The sequence below is a fragment of the Brassica napus genome, chromosome C6 (genome assembly GCF_020379485.1).
Source record: "Brassica napus cultivar Da-Ae chromosome C6, Da-Ae, whole genome shotgun sequence".
NCBI classification, from domain to species: domain Eukaryota; kingdom Viridiplantae; phylum Streptophyta; class Magnoliopsida; order Brassicales; family Brassicaceae; genus Brassica; species Brassica napus.
The window spans coordinates 9,276,440-9,293,812 of NC_063449.1; the positions used below are offsets into that span (position 1 = coordinate 9,276,440).

Here is a 17,373-nt window from a genome sequence, read left to right on the forward strand (position 1 = left end):
AGCCACGTGTCATCACTAGAATGATTCTTAGAATCATTAGAGAAATATGTTGGTCCATCTAATTATATAATAAGCTTTTTATTAAACTAACAATAAATTCATCATTAATGTACTTTATTATTTCCTTAAATAAAATTTACGGAATTTCCTAATGTGGCTAAAGTATATATGTCAATTAATGATTTTGAATAATAAAGATTTGATAAAAAAATAGTGTATCTTCTATCATATTTGTTTAATTTTAAGCTATTAAATAAATTAAATAACCACAATAACCATATAATAAAAATATAGATTTTTATGTATATGTTATATTTTGAATTTTTACAAACGGCTATAAATTACTAAAACTGTTAAAAGTGTTACATTCAAATTTTATGATCCATGGTTTAAAATTTTTGTTATGACAAAATACAAACGATTACAAAAATTATATAAGTAAAAAGTCTAATTTAATTAATTAATAAGATTAATATATATATCGTTTTAAATTAAACTATAAACCTTATAAAATACAATATTTTAGTTTCAAAATTTGCTTTGAACAATTTTTTTGAACGATCATTGACAAATTATTATTTTTTAATTATAAATTACTAAAACTATTAATCCCACAATGAAAATTTTGTTATCAGTAATTTAAATTTTTTACTATAAAAGATACAAATGATCAAAAAACTATATGAGTATAAATCAGTATTTAATAGACATTAATATTAAAAATATACTAAAATATATTATCTATGTTAGTATCATTTAAATTTAATAACATATCCTATCAAATAAAAAAAATTTGGATTAATACAATTGATTTATATGTTTGTACCAATTTAATTATATTTTTAATAGTTACTGACTTTTAATTATTTAATATATATTTATTATTTTATAATATGTAAAAATATTTAATACATAAAATAATTTATATATATAATGTTAATTCCGCGCAAGGCGCGGATCTTAACCTAGTATAATATATACGAGGTATATCTTATATAATAAAGTTGGCTTGTCTCTCTCCTTAGGCCTCCACATCATCAGAGAGACAGAGGCTTTTTGTGACACGTGGCGGCACATAATACACTCTCGATTTTTTCTTGTCGCCTGTTTCTGTATTATTTGCTTTGAACTGGGCTTTTATTGATTGAAGCCCAAATCTTATATAGACAAATGGGATTAGGGTTCATTACTATGTCATCCTCTTGACGAGAGACGCAACCTCAAAGTTTCGAGAACCCGATCTTGAATAAGCTTGATACTCACTTGAGTGGACTCTTGGCTTTGGTCTCGCCGGAAGAGTATTTCGCCGGTAAACCGGGTCAGTCAACGGTTCTTAGAGTTCCCAGTTTAGGCGTGAAACTGATCGGTTTGATCGGTCTAGGACAGTCCGCTTCATCCGCGGCGGCTTTTCAGGGGCTTGGTGAAGCTGTTGCTACGGTTGTAAAGGCTTCACAATCTAGCAGCGTTGTTGTTGCTCTCTCCTCTCATGATAATGAATCCAAGCTTAGCTCTGCATCAGCTTTAGCTTCAGGTAACACAAGTTCGAGTCTTTGGAAACTCATATGACGCAAGTTTGAGTCAGATTTGTGGGGTTTATTGTTTTCTTATGGTGTGGATAGGCGTAGTGCTTGGATTGTTTGAAGATGGTAGGTACAAATCTGAGTCAAAGAAACCTTCTTTAAGCTTTGTTGATATCATTGGATTTGGAACTGGACCTGAGCTAGAGAAGAAGCTCAAGTATGCTGAAGATGTATCTTATGGCCTCATTTTCGGGAGATAGCTCATTAACTCTCCTGCCAATGTGCTCACTCCCGGTATAGATCTGTGGATATCAATTGCTTTGTTTATATTGTGAGATTGTCCTGATCTGCTATGGGTTTTGTGTTGTTTCAGCTGTGCTTGCTGACGAAGCAGCAAAAGTGGCTTCTACATAACAGTGATGTGTTCACTGCAAACATCTTGAACGAGGAGCAGTGCAGAGAGTTGAAGATGGGTTCTTATCTCGCTGTTCCTGCTGCTTCGGCTGATCCTCCCTTCTTCATCCACCTTGTGATAGACCTCAGAGTGGCTCTGTTAAAACCAAACTTGCACTTATTGGAAAAGGATTGACCTTTGACAGGTGATCACTTTAAGCATTCCACATCTGTTTTTGTATTGGTGATGTTTTAGTGGTTGTTGATTGAGAGTCTTGTGTTCACAGTGGTGGCTGACCTGGCTCCTCTATTGAGCTCATGAAATTCGACATGGGTGATTCAGCTGCTGTTCTTGGTGCTGCGAAAGCTATTGGTGAGATTAAGCGTCCTGGTGTTGAGGTAAGCTTCTCCCATTCACATTCTTTTGAAGCTAGAGCTTTCTTAACATAACTAACCAACTGGTGTTCCACAACCAGGTTCATTTCATCGTTGCAGCCTTTGAGAATATGATTAGTGGAACTGGAATGAGAGACCTGGTGATGTCATCACAGCCTCAAACAGAAAGACCATTGAGGTATCATATGATTTATGTATTCAGGTTTGAGACTTTTGCTGTTTATCCTATGGCGATGCTAACTGTTGGCAATGGTATTTTCAGGTCAACAACACAGATGCTGAAGGTCGTCTAACACTTGCTGATAACATGAATGATGAATCTAATTTTGTTCATTAATTGAAACCTGTTTGTACTTCTGAAATCCTAAAATAAATAAATTTAATCTATTTATATTTGAAATTTTATCAATTAACAATCTCATTTTAAATAGATATAAACTATGTAACCAATATTTTCTTAACTAAAATATCCACTAAACTTATTTGCTAGGCAAAGCTAAACACGTAACGCCACAGAAATATCTATAGTAGTGGCTCATAACACCATAAAACTTCATATATTAAAGGCAATGCTTCTCATTCCACGCTACAAACGAACACTACGTAGTTTTACTACAAAAAAAAAAGAATACAATACATATAGATAAACTGGAGATACAAATACAATACATGTAAATTCTAATAATTTCCGAAATCGTAGTCTATTAAATGAAAATTACAAAATCCAAATTTTACGCTACACTTTACTCTAAATTTTTAGCAACTCCATGAAACTTTAAAATTATAAATTCACATAACGATACTACTTTACACCATAAGAATCTTTTACCATAATTAAATAATGCTTCAATTATTAGTAAGGTTCAACATCGTATTTAAGAGCTGCTTGAAAAATCTTATATAATAAAAAAGAGAGTCAATTCAACAAAAACCATTTACTCGACTTAAGTGGTCTTTAAAACAAACTGATACAAAAAGAAAAGAAAAAAATCTATTAACTTATATATGATATAGCTACCACCCCTAACCCTAAATACAACAAACAATACTCACACAAGGGCAAAAATGAATAATGAACCACTATTCTCTTATCATTTCTCAAACCAAACAAGACATTAAAACAGAATTCCGCAGCAAACAATCCAGATCTTCATCCATAGACCCATTACACAATAATCTATCACTGATTTCCAGCTCCCATGTATCACCAACCATCAAGGTAATATATCTGACTCTTCAACAACTGAGGGCATAGAATTCATGTTATCATACCGTAACATTAACCACCTTGGCTCCGCATTGCTTATTCATCACACTGCCCAATACGTGAAGAATGTATTCTCAACCAACATGAATTCTGATCTTCAAATAACGGTTACCAACGAACAACAACCCATACGCAACTGCAAGACTAGATGTCGATTAATAGGCCTCCAATTGTGGAAGAAGAAAGTGGATGTGCGCTTCAGAAATTACAACTATGGAAACAATATATGCTATCTTCCTTGCGGCCATAATTTCCATTTTCCATGCATTGATTACTGGCTTCGTAGAAATAGAAATTGTTCCATATGTAAGGAAAGCAATCTATGATATTCGGATCACTTCGATTTAATATGAGGTTTCTTATGTTTTAATTCCCGGTTTCATTGATGTACTTTTTGGCTTTTCTAATAATTTTAGAAACTAATTGTTTTCCATAGTTCTAAAATCTATCCTTTTTCACAGCGTCATACTCACATATTAAAATAGATCAAACAAACCCTTTTCAATTTAATAAATAATAAAATATACGAACCCGGCGCGTAGCGCCGGAATACTCCTAGTTATATATATTGCATGGAATTTTAGTCATCTAGCACACGTCGCATGACGCGTGTCCAAGCCTGCGTGGCACTTGAGAAGGTTTGGATTTAATCTTGGGCTTTATTAAATTTTCAAGTTGTAAATGGTGGATCTGTATTTCCATTTTGCTTTGTCCATTGGGCTTTAATAAAATGGTCGACCAAAAAAACGACAGATTTTAATAGACTAAAATCTACTTTGACGGTTAGAAAAAAAAACAAACAATACCTCGTATCTCATCGTATATCGCGAAAGGGGATTAGGGTTGAAACAGCTTGTCCCTTTCTGAGATTTCAAGTTATGAAAATTTCCATCTTTATTCTGCAGCTTCACATATGAACAGCCCGTGTTCTTCTGCTTTCTAGCTTCTCAGACGATCTCCTTCGTCTTCTCCACTGCTCCAGTAATACCAGGTATAAGTCTTAAATCCAGCTCCACCTAGATCAACATCCCTTCCTGTCTCTAACTCTAACCTTGAGTTACAACATTCACGATTTTCTTTATTTAATTTTTTTTTTTTTTTTCTGCAGCTACTCACTTCTCTGCTTCTCCTGATGACTACAATACAACATGGTGAGCTTCTTGTGTTACGTGTCGTCCAATCTCCCGGACCTTAGCTCCACCTGAAGACAATAATAATGCCTTATGGGACTTCAGATTAATCATCATCCTTGCCTGATTTTGCGTTTCTTTTCCTTTCAGCTGCTTTCGATGAACAATATATAACTTCTCCCTGCGATTCCAAGTAACATTCTTCAAAACTGATTCATCCGTGTCTACTTGTTAATTCATCTCATGTGCACCTGAAGCTTTTTGCAGTTACTCCACCTGAAGCTAAAATCTCCTCATTGTTAGCTTCATCAAAAAAAATTTCACACATAACCTTCTCACCAATGTTCTTCTTGATTTTTTTTTTTTGTTTCTTTCCTTTTGCAAAAACCATAAATTCTCGATTTCATCTTTTTAGCAGCTTCTCTGGTAAACAGCCAGTACTGCTCTTAAGCTACTTCGATGATCTTCAGGTAAAATTTCATAACCTGAACATCCTCTCGACTTGAGTTCAGCTGAATAAGAACCTGACTCGGTTTCTTTTCCCTTTCTTTACGGTGTACGTACCCTAACACCTCGCCTTTGCTGGTCCTCGGACACTCGTTTCCTTTCAGTTTATCCGGCAAGCTGATTCACCTCCTCCACTGCTTAAGACGTTCAAGGTAAATCTTTAGACCTTGTAAATCTTTAAACACTATTCCTAAAATTTTGAAGAAATTATGTAATTCTAACCCCCATAAATATGAAGAAATTATGAACACTATTTATACAATTTTTTTCGACTTACAGCTTTATTAGCTGAATTACATGCTAACCATTCAAATTTTTATTTGATGTAGGTACTTTAATTTAATCCAATTGTGAGAAAGAGTCATTGGCATTTAACAATATGAACAGGTAGGGAAATGCAAAATGCTGCCTTTTGCATTACGGTGAAAGAAGGAAAAAGTTAAATAAGGATATGGAAAAGTTAAATAAGGATATAATAAAATATTATGTTATAAGCTAGTTATAATATTAAAAAAAAAACATCATTCACTTGGTCTATGTAATAGATCTAAGGGTGTTAGACCACCTCCATTGGTTACAGCCCTTAAGAACAACATTATTGCAAACTTTTTAAATTTAAGTTCTTAGCATATTTTATTAATATTGAGGATTAAGAGACAAAGTAAAGAGACATGTGTAAATGTGTAGATTATTGGTAGAAACTTTTCTTGTCTCTTAGGAAATTTTTTTTTTTAAAATAAGTAATAACATATAAAGATGTATTTCAAATAAAACATATAACATTTTAATAGAAACATTATTTATTAGAAAAAGTTGAAAAAAAAATTACAATTAAAACATAAAAAAAAAACATAAAACATAAAACATAGAACATTATAAATAAAAGCAAACTTCAATTCATAAAAACTTAAACATTATACGTTAATTTTGATTCCCAAATTTATCCCATATATTTTCAATCAAATCGTGTTTTAGTTGTCGATGAACTGGTCTATCCCGAACTCTTGCTCGACGATCAATTGTATTGAAAAGAGCCGTAGGCATCTGGACGGAAAATGTAAGATCCACATCTTCTTCGTGTTCAAACGAGGCAAGGTCATACTAGTGTATGAATCTCATTCATCTTCGACAATCATATTATGGAGTATGATACATGCTCTCATAATATTTGCAATTTTTGATTTATCCCATAAATTAGAAGGATTTTTAATAACGGCAAATCTAGCCTGTAGGACTCCAAAAGCACATTCAACATCTTTTCGATGTCTTTCTTGGGTTTTTGCAAATAATGAATCTTTTGGACTCTGTGGTAGTCGGATAGGTTTAATAAAAGTCGCCCATTCCGGATAAATACCATCCGTGAGATAGTATGCGAAATTGTACTCCCTTCCGTTGACATAGAAGTTGACCTCCGGAGCTATCCCGTTAATAATATCATCAAAAACAGGTGATCGATCAAGAATATTAAGATGGTTCATAGTACCTGGAGCTCCAAAACTTGTAAGAGTAATAACTTCGAAATAATAATGACTAACCAATAGCTACCAAAGTCTTATCAGAAGTTATTACACATTACACAACTAAAACCATTCAAGTATACTTATTACACATTTTTTGTTTGGTTTCAAACAAACTACACTTCCATCAAATACCATCCGTCTAACTAACCCAACACTCAAGTTAATAATCACCATCAGAAATAATAATGACAAACCAAACACAAATAGGAACATTTGTTATAATGAATCGGAAATTTTTTTTTTGGGCATTCAACTAAAACCACAACACTTGTTCTACAAACCAACAACAAATTACTCAATTAAGCATAAACCAAAGGATGATTCAAGTAACACAACTAGAAGAGTCTGATTGAAGTAATTATGAATCGCAATTTTTTTTTAGGGCATTCAACACAAACAGCAACACTTGTTATACAAACAACTACATATTACTCAATTAAGCATAAAAGAACTGTTCAATTCAAGTATCACAACCACAAGAGTCAGATTGAAGTAATTATGATTCTCAAAAAATTTTTTGTTTGGGCATTCAACAGAAACATCAACACTTGTTATACAAACAACTACATATTAATATTACTCAATTAAGCATAAAAGAACAGTCCAATTCAAGTATCACAACTACAAGAATCAGGTTGAAGTAATTATGATTCTCAATTTTTTTTTTTGGGCATTCAACAGAAACAGCAACACTTGTTATACAAACAACTACATATTACTCAATTAAGCATAAAAGAACAGTCAAATTCAAGAATCACAACCACAAGAGTCAGATTGAAGTAATTATGATTCTCAAATTTTTTGTTTTTGGGCATTCAACTAAAACCGCAACACTTGTTATACAAACCAACTATATATTACTCAATTACGCATAAACTTATTATGAATCCTTTTTTTTGGGCATTCACAATCGGCAATCTAAATCTCGTTTTATTTACTCTAACCAAGCATGCAATCACAATCTCCAATCATTTCATCACAAAAAAATAGCAACCAAACCCAGATATGTTCGAGATAGATCGACAATGACGATTTACTCTTAACGGAGGAAAGAGGAAGAACACATACCTCGTTTGGTAATGAATCGGCGGAGAAGCTTGGATGACAGGAAAGAACGGTGTGGAGTGAGCGAGAACAGATCGGTATGCGGTCTTGGTTCAAATCGCCAAGAGATCGCCGTGAAGAGAGAATAGGGAAACAATGAATTTTTTTTCTGAGACCGACGCGTGAGTTACCCGACCCCTTCCCTCTTTCTATTGCTGGATGACACGTGCCCTTAAGGACGCGGTATGAAAACTTCTTAATTAACAAACTTCATCCGCGTTTTTAAGCTATTTAGATTTATTATTTGGGTTATTAATGCTAAGAAACATGCAAAGAGTTAGCGATAATATTGCTCTAATGGGTTCTTAAAATTATTTTAATAGTTAATTGTGTACTTTATGAAGTTTAGAACCTCTATTAATGTAATTAGTTGCGTGAAGGTCCACTGGAAAAACCCCAATGAGGTTCTTAATTTTTTTTTTTTAGAAATTTAATTATTAAATTTTAAATATTACAAAACTTATTAATTATTGGATTTCATAACATTTACACAGACCTGACATACAAACATATGAAAATAGAAATACAAATTTATAATTAGAAATTTTAAACAAACATGAAAGAAATGCATAAACGAGAAAAAGCCGATTAATTTGTGTTGATTAATTGAATTCGTTCATAAAATGGCTAATCAAAAACCTGTTAAATCGTCCCTTAATTAAACAGTAGTAAAATTACTACAAGATAAATTATTTTTTAGCAAATTTTGTTTTAAAAGATGCATGGTTGATAGATAAACACTACATAAAACAATCAAAGCTCATATCTAAGAAACTTTTGATAAACCAATGGGTTAACACACTAAAAAAGTTTAGCCCACTGTGATATCCCCCACACACAACATTACCCAATCAAAGATCAATCGACACTCAGTTACTAAAAACCCCTCAACGTTGTTACAAACTCACTTTCCAACCCACAACCAAATTGAGATTTATCCTAAACTCCTTCTCTATCTCCCTCTTCCCTGTTTTAATATAACAACAACTCAGTTTTAGAGCTCTCTCTCCAGTTGTCTCCTTGTTGATTTCATCACCGTCTGTGACACATCCAAACATTCAACAATTACATGACGTGACCAAACACGATCTTTACGTTTTTTCACTGGATGGGTGGTCAGAGAAGTGGCTACTTACGTTAAACTCCATGTATGAGGCGCACATTGAAAGCCATTGCTGATCCATTAGCTTGAATGCAATGCAATATAGAAGGTCAAATGCAGATTGATTCTCTGCTTACAAACGCAAACACCCAAAATCCAATTAAAACATCCATGTGTGCAATTAAAGCATTTCAATTTGATGAAGTGGAACGGAAACTTACCAGAAAGGAACTTCAGAAAAGTTACCCCAACAACTGTTCGAGGTTTTAAGGTAATTTTTTTCAAATGATATTATTGTTAGTGAACCTCTCTGATTATCTCAAAAAGGGTACTCATGCAAATGGTGTTTGAAGTCATTAGCGCTGAAGCTGCAGCATTGTGGTATGGTAACATTGACTCAACACAGAAGCTCATCTCCGCAGGATTTCTACAATCATCAAATCAAGCGAAGATACATAAGGCTACAAAGTTTGACCTTTCTACTGCTTCGGAAAGTGCAATACAAATTAAGTATGAATAGAGATCAAATCGGCTAAACAGAGACTAACCGGAGAGGTGAAAGCGGTGGCTCGAAACGGCCAATGGAAGCAGCAGCGACTCCTGCAGATGAAGCGGCTCGAACCATCGATCTTCGGTGAAACAAATCGGAATCATCTTTGAATCTAGAGAGAGAAGATGGAGTGATCGAGATTGGATCCCCTTTGTAACCTGGCTAAGATCAAGATCAGAATCGAATCGAGAGAAGACGTGATCGACATTGGAGGAGGAAGAGAAAGAAGTGATTTTCGGAGGAGGAGAGAGAACCATAAATGTGAGGTCCAATACACAACTGACACGTAGGGTTCCTTATCAACTCTACAAATCCCACATTAAACACCGGTTATGTTATTTTTATTCCTTTTTCATTTATTTTTTTCCCACTTTTCGTTAACACCCCCCTTTAGGGTCGGCGATGGAGGTGCTCTTAGAGCACCATTAATGGGGTTTCTAAGATGAGTTTTTAAAGAAAATTGGGTATTTAATTGAATCAAAACAAAAAGAAATTAGAGTAACCGATCCTTAATTCGGTGTTTTGGTAACCGATCGTATATGGGTTTCTTTAAACACGTGTCGGCATATGTGATTTTTCATTTTTTTTCTTTTCTCTTCCTTTTCTTTTCTTTCCTTTCTCATCTCTTCTCTTTTGTTTTCTTGTGGTTTCTGTCGGGACGCCGATTGGATTTCTCAACGAAAGTGTCACCTCCTTTCAATCGGCGTATCCTCCGGTCAATCGGCGTCTCCTCTGTTCAATCGCCTCTCCTCCGTTCCATCGGTGTCACCTCCGATCAATCGCCTCTCCTCCGTTCAATCGTCTCTCCTCCGGTCAATCGCCTCTCCTTCTTATCTCATCTTCTCCTCTCCATCGCAAAGGGAAGCATCTCGCCACTTCAGTCGCCGTCATGTCCATCTTTGTCCTCTCTCGTATTCTCCGTTGCTCAATCACCAAGAGATTTTCCTATAGTCTGACTTTGGTTTTGATTCAGGTACTGTTTTGTCGAAGCTTAAGGTTTTAGATATGGTGAACTGTACGTTGATAGATGATGATGGGTTAGAGTATCTTGAGAATGGTTGTCCTTCGTTACAGGTACTGTTTTGTCTTCAGACATAAAGCTTTTGTCTATGATTGTTTTGTTAACTTGTAAGAACTGTGAACAGGAGATTGATGTCACAAGGTGCGAGCGTGTGAGTTTGTCTGGCGTTGTCTCCATTGTCAGTGGCCATCCTGATCTTCACCACCTTAGGAATACCCTCGGTGTTACGAGTGATAACCTAGACATCAGATTCAGCCTTGTTCAGGTAACAGAGTGTGATTGCAAAAATCAGGAAGACCCTAGGTTTTGTGTTCTTTTAAAGGAGACTACTTGCTAAAAGTTTTGATTTTTTTTGGTTAATTAAAGTCATACTCTACTTGTCTTCCTGTTTGATGTCTAAAGATCTCAAGTTAATCCTTTTAAGTTGTGTCTTCTTGTTTCATTTCCTATTACGTCAACACTACAAGAAAACACATATGTTGCAAGGGAAGAAATCCTCGCAATTCCCTTGCAAATCGTAATTTACAAGAAAATTGCGAGGGAAACATATTCCTCGCAAATCCGTTCTCGCAAATGAAAAACGCTCGCAATTTCCTCGCAAATTTGCAACGGAAAATAATTACTTGCAAATTTGCGACGGAATATGGTTCTTCGCAAAATTGCGACGGAAAATAAATCATCGCAAATTTGCGATAGAATATGGTTCCTCGCGAATTTACAATAGAACAACCAAACACAGTTTCCTCGGAAATTTTTTGAGAAAAAAACAAATGAAAAATCAAATAAAAAATTGAAATCATTTTAAATATAAATTTCTTATTAAACTAAAAATATACGTACAAATACAAATCTAAATACATGTGTATATACCAATATTATACAAAACCACCACCGGCGTGACTTTGACGACAGCGGCGAAGCGGCGAAACTTTGGCCAGGTCTCCGCCTCGTCTCGTTCCACTCCAGTCAGGTCTCTGCTTCGTCTCCTTCCACTCCGGTCACATCTCCTCGTCGCCTCTTTCCAGTCCGGTTATGTCTGTGCCTCGCCTCCTTCCACTCCGTTCACATCTCCTCATCTTCTTCTTCTTCTTCTTCTCTCTCTTCCTCTTCTTAAATCTACACAAATATCAATATACAGTTGTTAAAGAAACTATATCTAAAAGGGATTAGGGTTGCAGAATCTGAATCCATATCTGGCTTGAAGAAAATCGACAATCCAAAGAATCACCTAGAGCTACAATCTAAGAAAAAATCTCACCACCTTCACATATCTCCATCGCCACCTCGAGTTCTTCACGCCTCCTCTTTCCGCCGCTGTTTCAGAAGAAACCATCCACATAAGACTTTTTCAAGGTGGTGGTGGTTCCTCTCTGCCGCCGTCCTCCTCTTTACTGTCTGCTCCGTCACACTGCCACTTATCCTTCATGTTTCATCGCTGTTTTTCTCAGTTCTGTAAACAAAAAAAAAAATTTACAATTAGAAATAGCTAGAGGTGAAGCCAGAGAAGAGAAAGACGAAGAGAGATACCAGTGGTGGTGGTGAGGAGGTGAAACCCGGTGAGGGAGGTAAAGCCATCGACTGTTGCAGAGAGAGATAACGATCAACGGTTAAGATTAGTTTGAGTCAATCCTTGACACATATGATTTATGTCCATTAGATGGATGATACAATCAACGGTTAAGATTAGTTTGAGTCAATCCTTGCCACATTTTTATCAACCAATCATATTTTACCTTCTTTTTTTATTCTTTACCATCCAATCAAACACAATACTTGTATGTATGTAAAGGGCTAATGGTCGTGGGGAAGAATGTGACTATCGGAATGATTGTGTTTTTGGTGATTGTGTTTAAGAACATTTTAATTAAGTTTTTTTGGCATTTTAACTAACAATTCATTTAATAAAAATGTAGGATTAATATTTGAAATAAATAGATTTATAAATGAAACTTAGAGTTCGGTGATTTTTTTTTTATAATGTTGGAAGGTTAAGTATTATGTTTATGATTTAGGGGTTTGAATTTTGAGAGTATAAGGGTTAGAGTTTGTATATGAAGGTTTGTGATTAAGATTTAGTTTTTAAAGTTTAGATTTGAAGTTTATATTCAGTCTATGTATGATTTGTGTTTGAAATTTCAAGGGTTTAGGGTATAGAGTTTTTTCAATGATTTAAGGTTAGTGTATTTGGAAGTTATAGATTAAGATTAAAAGAGAAAATTTTGAGTTTATTTTAAGATTTTAGGTTATAGTATGTAAAGATTACAGCTTTGGATTTATTTTAGCGTTTCGTTTGGGAGTTTTGTTATGTTTTGATAGACTATATATATTAAGTGATTCGGGTCAAAACAAATAATTAACGTGAAAATATGTTTAACATTTTCCGGAAATTTATTTGACGTATATGAGTTATATAAGTTATAAGGGTTTGATGTTAATTACTTGTAATAACAAATCAAGTGTTGGGACTTAAGTTCATAACTATAGTTAATTAAATTTCTGAAAATATTTTTCGACTACATTTTATACATTAAATGATTCAATAAAATGTGTTGTCCGACACCAAAATCCTTGATGAAACCCAAACCGTTCAAGTTTGGAAACATGGATTTGCAAGGAAATTGCAACAAATCGCTCGCAAATCCCTTGCAAATGTGCAAGGGAAATTGTATCCCTCGCAAATTTGCAAGGGATTTGTGATGGATCCAATGCAAATCCCTTGCTAATTTGCGAGCGTTTAGATTCTCACGCAGACTTGCAAGGGAATTGCGAGGGTCCCTTGCAAATTCCTTGCAAATTCATAAGTCAGTGACTTTAGGGTTTTGTTTGGGGTTTTGGTGGACTAATATATATTTTTAATTTCTGTTTCAAAAAAAAATAATTAACATGATTTTAAGTTTTTTTTATAAATTTGACAGGTATTTATTATATAATTATAGAATTTTGATGTTTAGTACTTCGTAATATTAGTTCAAGTGTCTGAAAATACTTTTCCCATGAATATTTAGTTGCCTGACATTTTTTAAATTTCCAAAAATATTTATCGATGTACTTGTTAAACACTAAATATTTTAAATAAATATTTTCTTTATTAATTAAAATATTTTATTAATTAAATATTTTATTTATTAACTTTATTTGATTTTATGATAAAATGTGAAAAATGTATATATCATGCTTGTTCTTTGCAAATTCATTGCAAATTTGCGAGGGAATTGGGAGGAAACAAGATAGATAGATAAAATTCTTGCAAATTCCTTGCAAATTTGCGAGAGAAATGTTTTCTCGCAAATTTGCAAGAGATTTGCGAGAACTTTTTTTACTTCCCTCACAAATCTCTTGCAAATTTGCGAGGAAAAGTTTTCGTCGCAAATGTGCAAGAGATTTGCGAGGATTTTATTTTTTTTTATTGCTATTCCGTTGTAAATTTATTGCAAATTTGCATGGAAAATTTTCTCTCGCAAATTTTCGTCGCAACAGGCGTGTTTTCTTGTAGTGCAAAGATAACAGTTTGGTCTGAATTGTTACTGATATGTTGCTTTTGCAGAGAGGTAATGTTGTGATCGACCAAAGCGGGGGTGCTCCTAAAGTCAAGAACGTGGGTGCCAGTCTTGTCAAGCTAGCTGGTGATGGTACGTACACTGCACTGTTCTTCACTTGATTCAATGGTCTTGCTTTTTTTTATTGCTTTTGTATGGATAGTAGTTGATTGTGATGAATGCTGGTTAGAGTGAGGTTGTAGTTAGTGAATGCTGGTTAGAGTTAGCTTGTTTTAGTATTAGATTAGGACAGTCTGATAGGTAATTAATATCGTAGATACATGGGTGTTCGAATTAGAATTCGTGACAGACAAATGCATCAACAACTGAAATCTGATTTGGTTGAACATATATGGCGTAAATTTGGATGTGATGAAGACAACAACCGAGCTCCGATGCTTCTTTCAAATTATTCTCGTTTATTTTAGTAATCTTTGTTTTTATGTTTTTATTTTAAATCCTATGTTGAAAATGTTTTCTTTTAATATGTTTTATTTAATAAATAAATTTTATCTTAAAAAGAAATTTATAATTTTTTTTAAGAACACTTAATTAAGAAACTACCATTGGAGGCACAAAATCGAACAGTTTCTTAACTAGAATCCTTAAACCCACTTAAGTACATTTAATTAATTAAATAATCATTAGGAAACCCACTTGAGTTTCATGGATAATCATGCTCGTAACATATTGAGGCTGTGAGAGTGACAAGTCAGCTGGTGCTTTTGTGATTAACTTACAAAACAAAGGTTCCTCTTTTTCTAATGTTCTCAAAGTAGTATATAAGGGATGTATAAAATATCCCTTTGCTAACTATTTAGGCGTCTTTGCTCTGTGGGTTATGACTTGAGTCACACGTATAGAATACAAAAGCTCTTTTTATTATCTCTTCTTCAGATCTGAAATCTTTGTGATCATTTTCTTCTGTGTTGTTATTCATGGCATCTTCTTCATCTCTGTCTTGCAGTTGGTTGTATCACGTCTTCTTGAGCTTTCGTGGAGAGGACGTGCGCAAAGGCTTTCTTAGTCACGTTCGGAAAGGGCTCAAAAGCAAGGGAATCGTAGCTTTCGTTGATGAAGCGAGGCGAATCAGTCGGTCCCATGCTTGTAGGAGCGATCAGACAATCAAGGTTGCGGTTGTCTTGCTCTCCGGTAACTATGCTTCTTCAAGCTGGTGTCTGGATGAGTTGGTGGAAATCATGAAGTGCAGGGGAGAGTATAAACAAACTGTGATGACCGTTTTCTACGAGGTGGATCCAACTGATGTTAGGAAGCAGACAGGAGATTTCGGAAAAGCCTTTGATGAAACCTGTGTGGGAAAAACAGAAGAGGTGAAGAAGGCATGGAGGGAAGCTCTGAAGGATGTCGCCGTTATAGCTGGTTATGCCTCTAGCAACTGGTTCGTTCACTTTTACTTTCACTTCTTTATTTTTTTTCATGATGTTTGTATGGATAGCTTCTGTCTTTTTTTTTTGTTAGGCACAATGAAGCAGATTTGATCAGCAAAGTTGCCTCGGATGTCACGGCTGTGCTGGGGTTTACACCGTCAAAAGACTTTGATGACTTTGTTTGGCATAGGAGCTCATATCACGGAGATAAACTCCTTGTTGAGCCTACAATCAGAAGAAGTTAAGGTGATTGGGCTTGTGGGTGACCACTGCCAGAGTTTTATACAACCAACTCTCTCATGCTTTTCCATTCAGCACGTTTTTGGAAGATATCAGAGGAACTTATGAGAGAAGCCTTGTGGTAACGACTACCAGCTGAAGTTGCGTTTACAGAAAAAAATGTTGTCTCAAATATTCAACCAAAGGGATATGGAGGTTGGTCACTTAAGAGTGGCTCAAGAATTGGTGAGTGGCATAAAGGTGTTGGTTGTTCTTGATGAAATGGATAGCTTGTGGCAACTAGAGGAAATGACAAACAAACATGGATGGTTTGGTCCCGGAAGTATGCTTATCATTACAACCGAAGATAGAAAACTTCTCAAGCAACTCAGATTGGGGATCAATCATATCGACGAGATGAAATATCCAACTAGAAATGAGGCTCTTGAGATCTTCTGCCAATAAATATGCAAGTCCTATCAGATAAATCTCTTATATCTATATAGACAAGGGACGCGTAAAGATGCATCTTTGGAGGAGCCTGGAAATCGACCACGGAAATTTTTGAACTACTTGATGAAAATACTGTTAAGTCTGTCTTATTTTTTTCTTACATCATCAGTCTTCTGTTTCCTTGGTTTTTAAGCTCGGAGATTTTGTTTCTTCTGTTATAGGGTACTGGAAAAGTCCTAGGCATAAAAATCTTTCTATTGGATTCAGTGAGGAAATCCAAATAAGTAGGAACGCTTTCGATGGGATGAATAATCTCCAGTTTCTACAAAATTCTACTCATGTATGTATTTTAACATATATACCCAATTTTCCAAAAAAGAATTTACGCATACCGGAGAGCCTCAACTGTCTTCCCAACAAACACTCAGATTGCTAGTATATATGGGAGAACTGTCCATTGAGAGTTTGGCCTTCCAAGTTCTCTGGCAAGTTTCTTGTTGAACTAATCATGCGACATAGCAAATTTGAGAAGCTTTGGGAGGGGAATCAAGGTAAAAAAATATTAATCATTTTTTTGTATGGTGTAAAGATTAGTCATTTCTATAAAACTTATCATTTTTTTTTTTTTTTTGTATAGCCTCTCCATTGCCTCAAGCTGGTGGATTTGACTGAATCCAAGTATATGAAAGAGATTCCTGACCTCTCAGAAGCAACGAGTCTCAGAGAAATTAGAACTCAGAGGAACTTGACCTCGCTTTTTATTTCTCAGGTTTGAAAGTGTTCATGAGTGGTTGCTCAAGTTTGGAAAAACTCAGTGGTTGTTTGAGTTTGAAAAAACTCAATCTGAGCTATACTGAGATAGAGAAAGTGCCATCATCAGTCACTACTTGGTCTTCTTCTTCATGTCTATAACGCTTGGATATGTCAGTGTGTAAATACATCAAATCAAAGGCTTCCCAAATGTTCCTGACAGCATTGTAGAGTTTGGATTTGAGCATAACCGAGATAGAGGAGATTCCTCCATGGATTGAGAAGCTATATTTCGCCTGCGTAAACTATACATGCATGGATGCAAGAAGCTGAAAAAAATTATCTCCAAACATTTCTAAGTTGGAAAGTCTTGAGTTTCTTAATCTGGGTTACACCGTCACGTTTCCAGTGACGGTGCATATTTGAAGCAACAGTCGGATGGGGGCCTGACTTTAAGCGCATATGGACATTACAATCAGACTTCAACATTGACGACATTTTGCCCATATGTCTACCA

At 34.9% G+C, this 17,373-nt stretch overlaps 1 protein-coding gene, 1 long non-coding RNA gene and 1 pseudogene across 2 annotated transcripts; 2 read left to right on the forward strand and 1 right to left on the reverse strand.

Annotated features, from left to right (window-relative positions):
- Positions 1 to 1,206: 1,206 nt before the first annotated feature.
- On the forward strand, positions 1,207 to 2,702 carry LOC111207012 (annotated as a pseudogene).
- Positions 2,703 to 11,306: 8,604 nt separating this feature from the next.
- On the reverse strand, positions 11,307 to 12,992 carry LOC106404941. Its single transcript, XR_001281194.3, has 3 exons — positions 12,038 to 12,992; positions 11,772 to 11,960; positions 11,307 to 11,626 (listed from the first exon to the last, which is right to left on the reverse strand). It is a non-coding gene; the product is annotated as an uncharacterized LOC106404941 (long non-coding RNA).
- A 1,047-nt stretch (positions 12,993 to 14,039) lies between these two features.
- Positions 14,040 to 15,679, forward strand: LOC106404951 (disease resistance-like protein DSC2). The gene is made up of 4 exons (XM_048759617.1): positions 14,040 to 14,139; positions 14,250 to 14,307; positions 15,014 to 15,445; positions 15,526 to 15,679. The coding sequence occupies exons 1-4, from the start codon at positions 14,040 to 14,042 to the stop codon at positions 15,677 to 15,679; spliced, it is 744 nt and encodes a 247-aa protein (XP_048615574.1).
- The last annotated feature ends 1,694 nt before the right edge of the window (positions 15,680 to 17,373 follow it).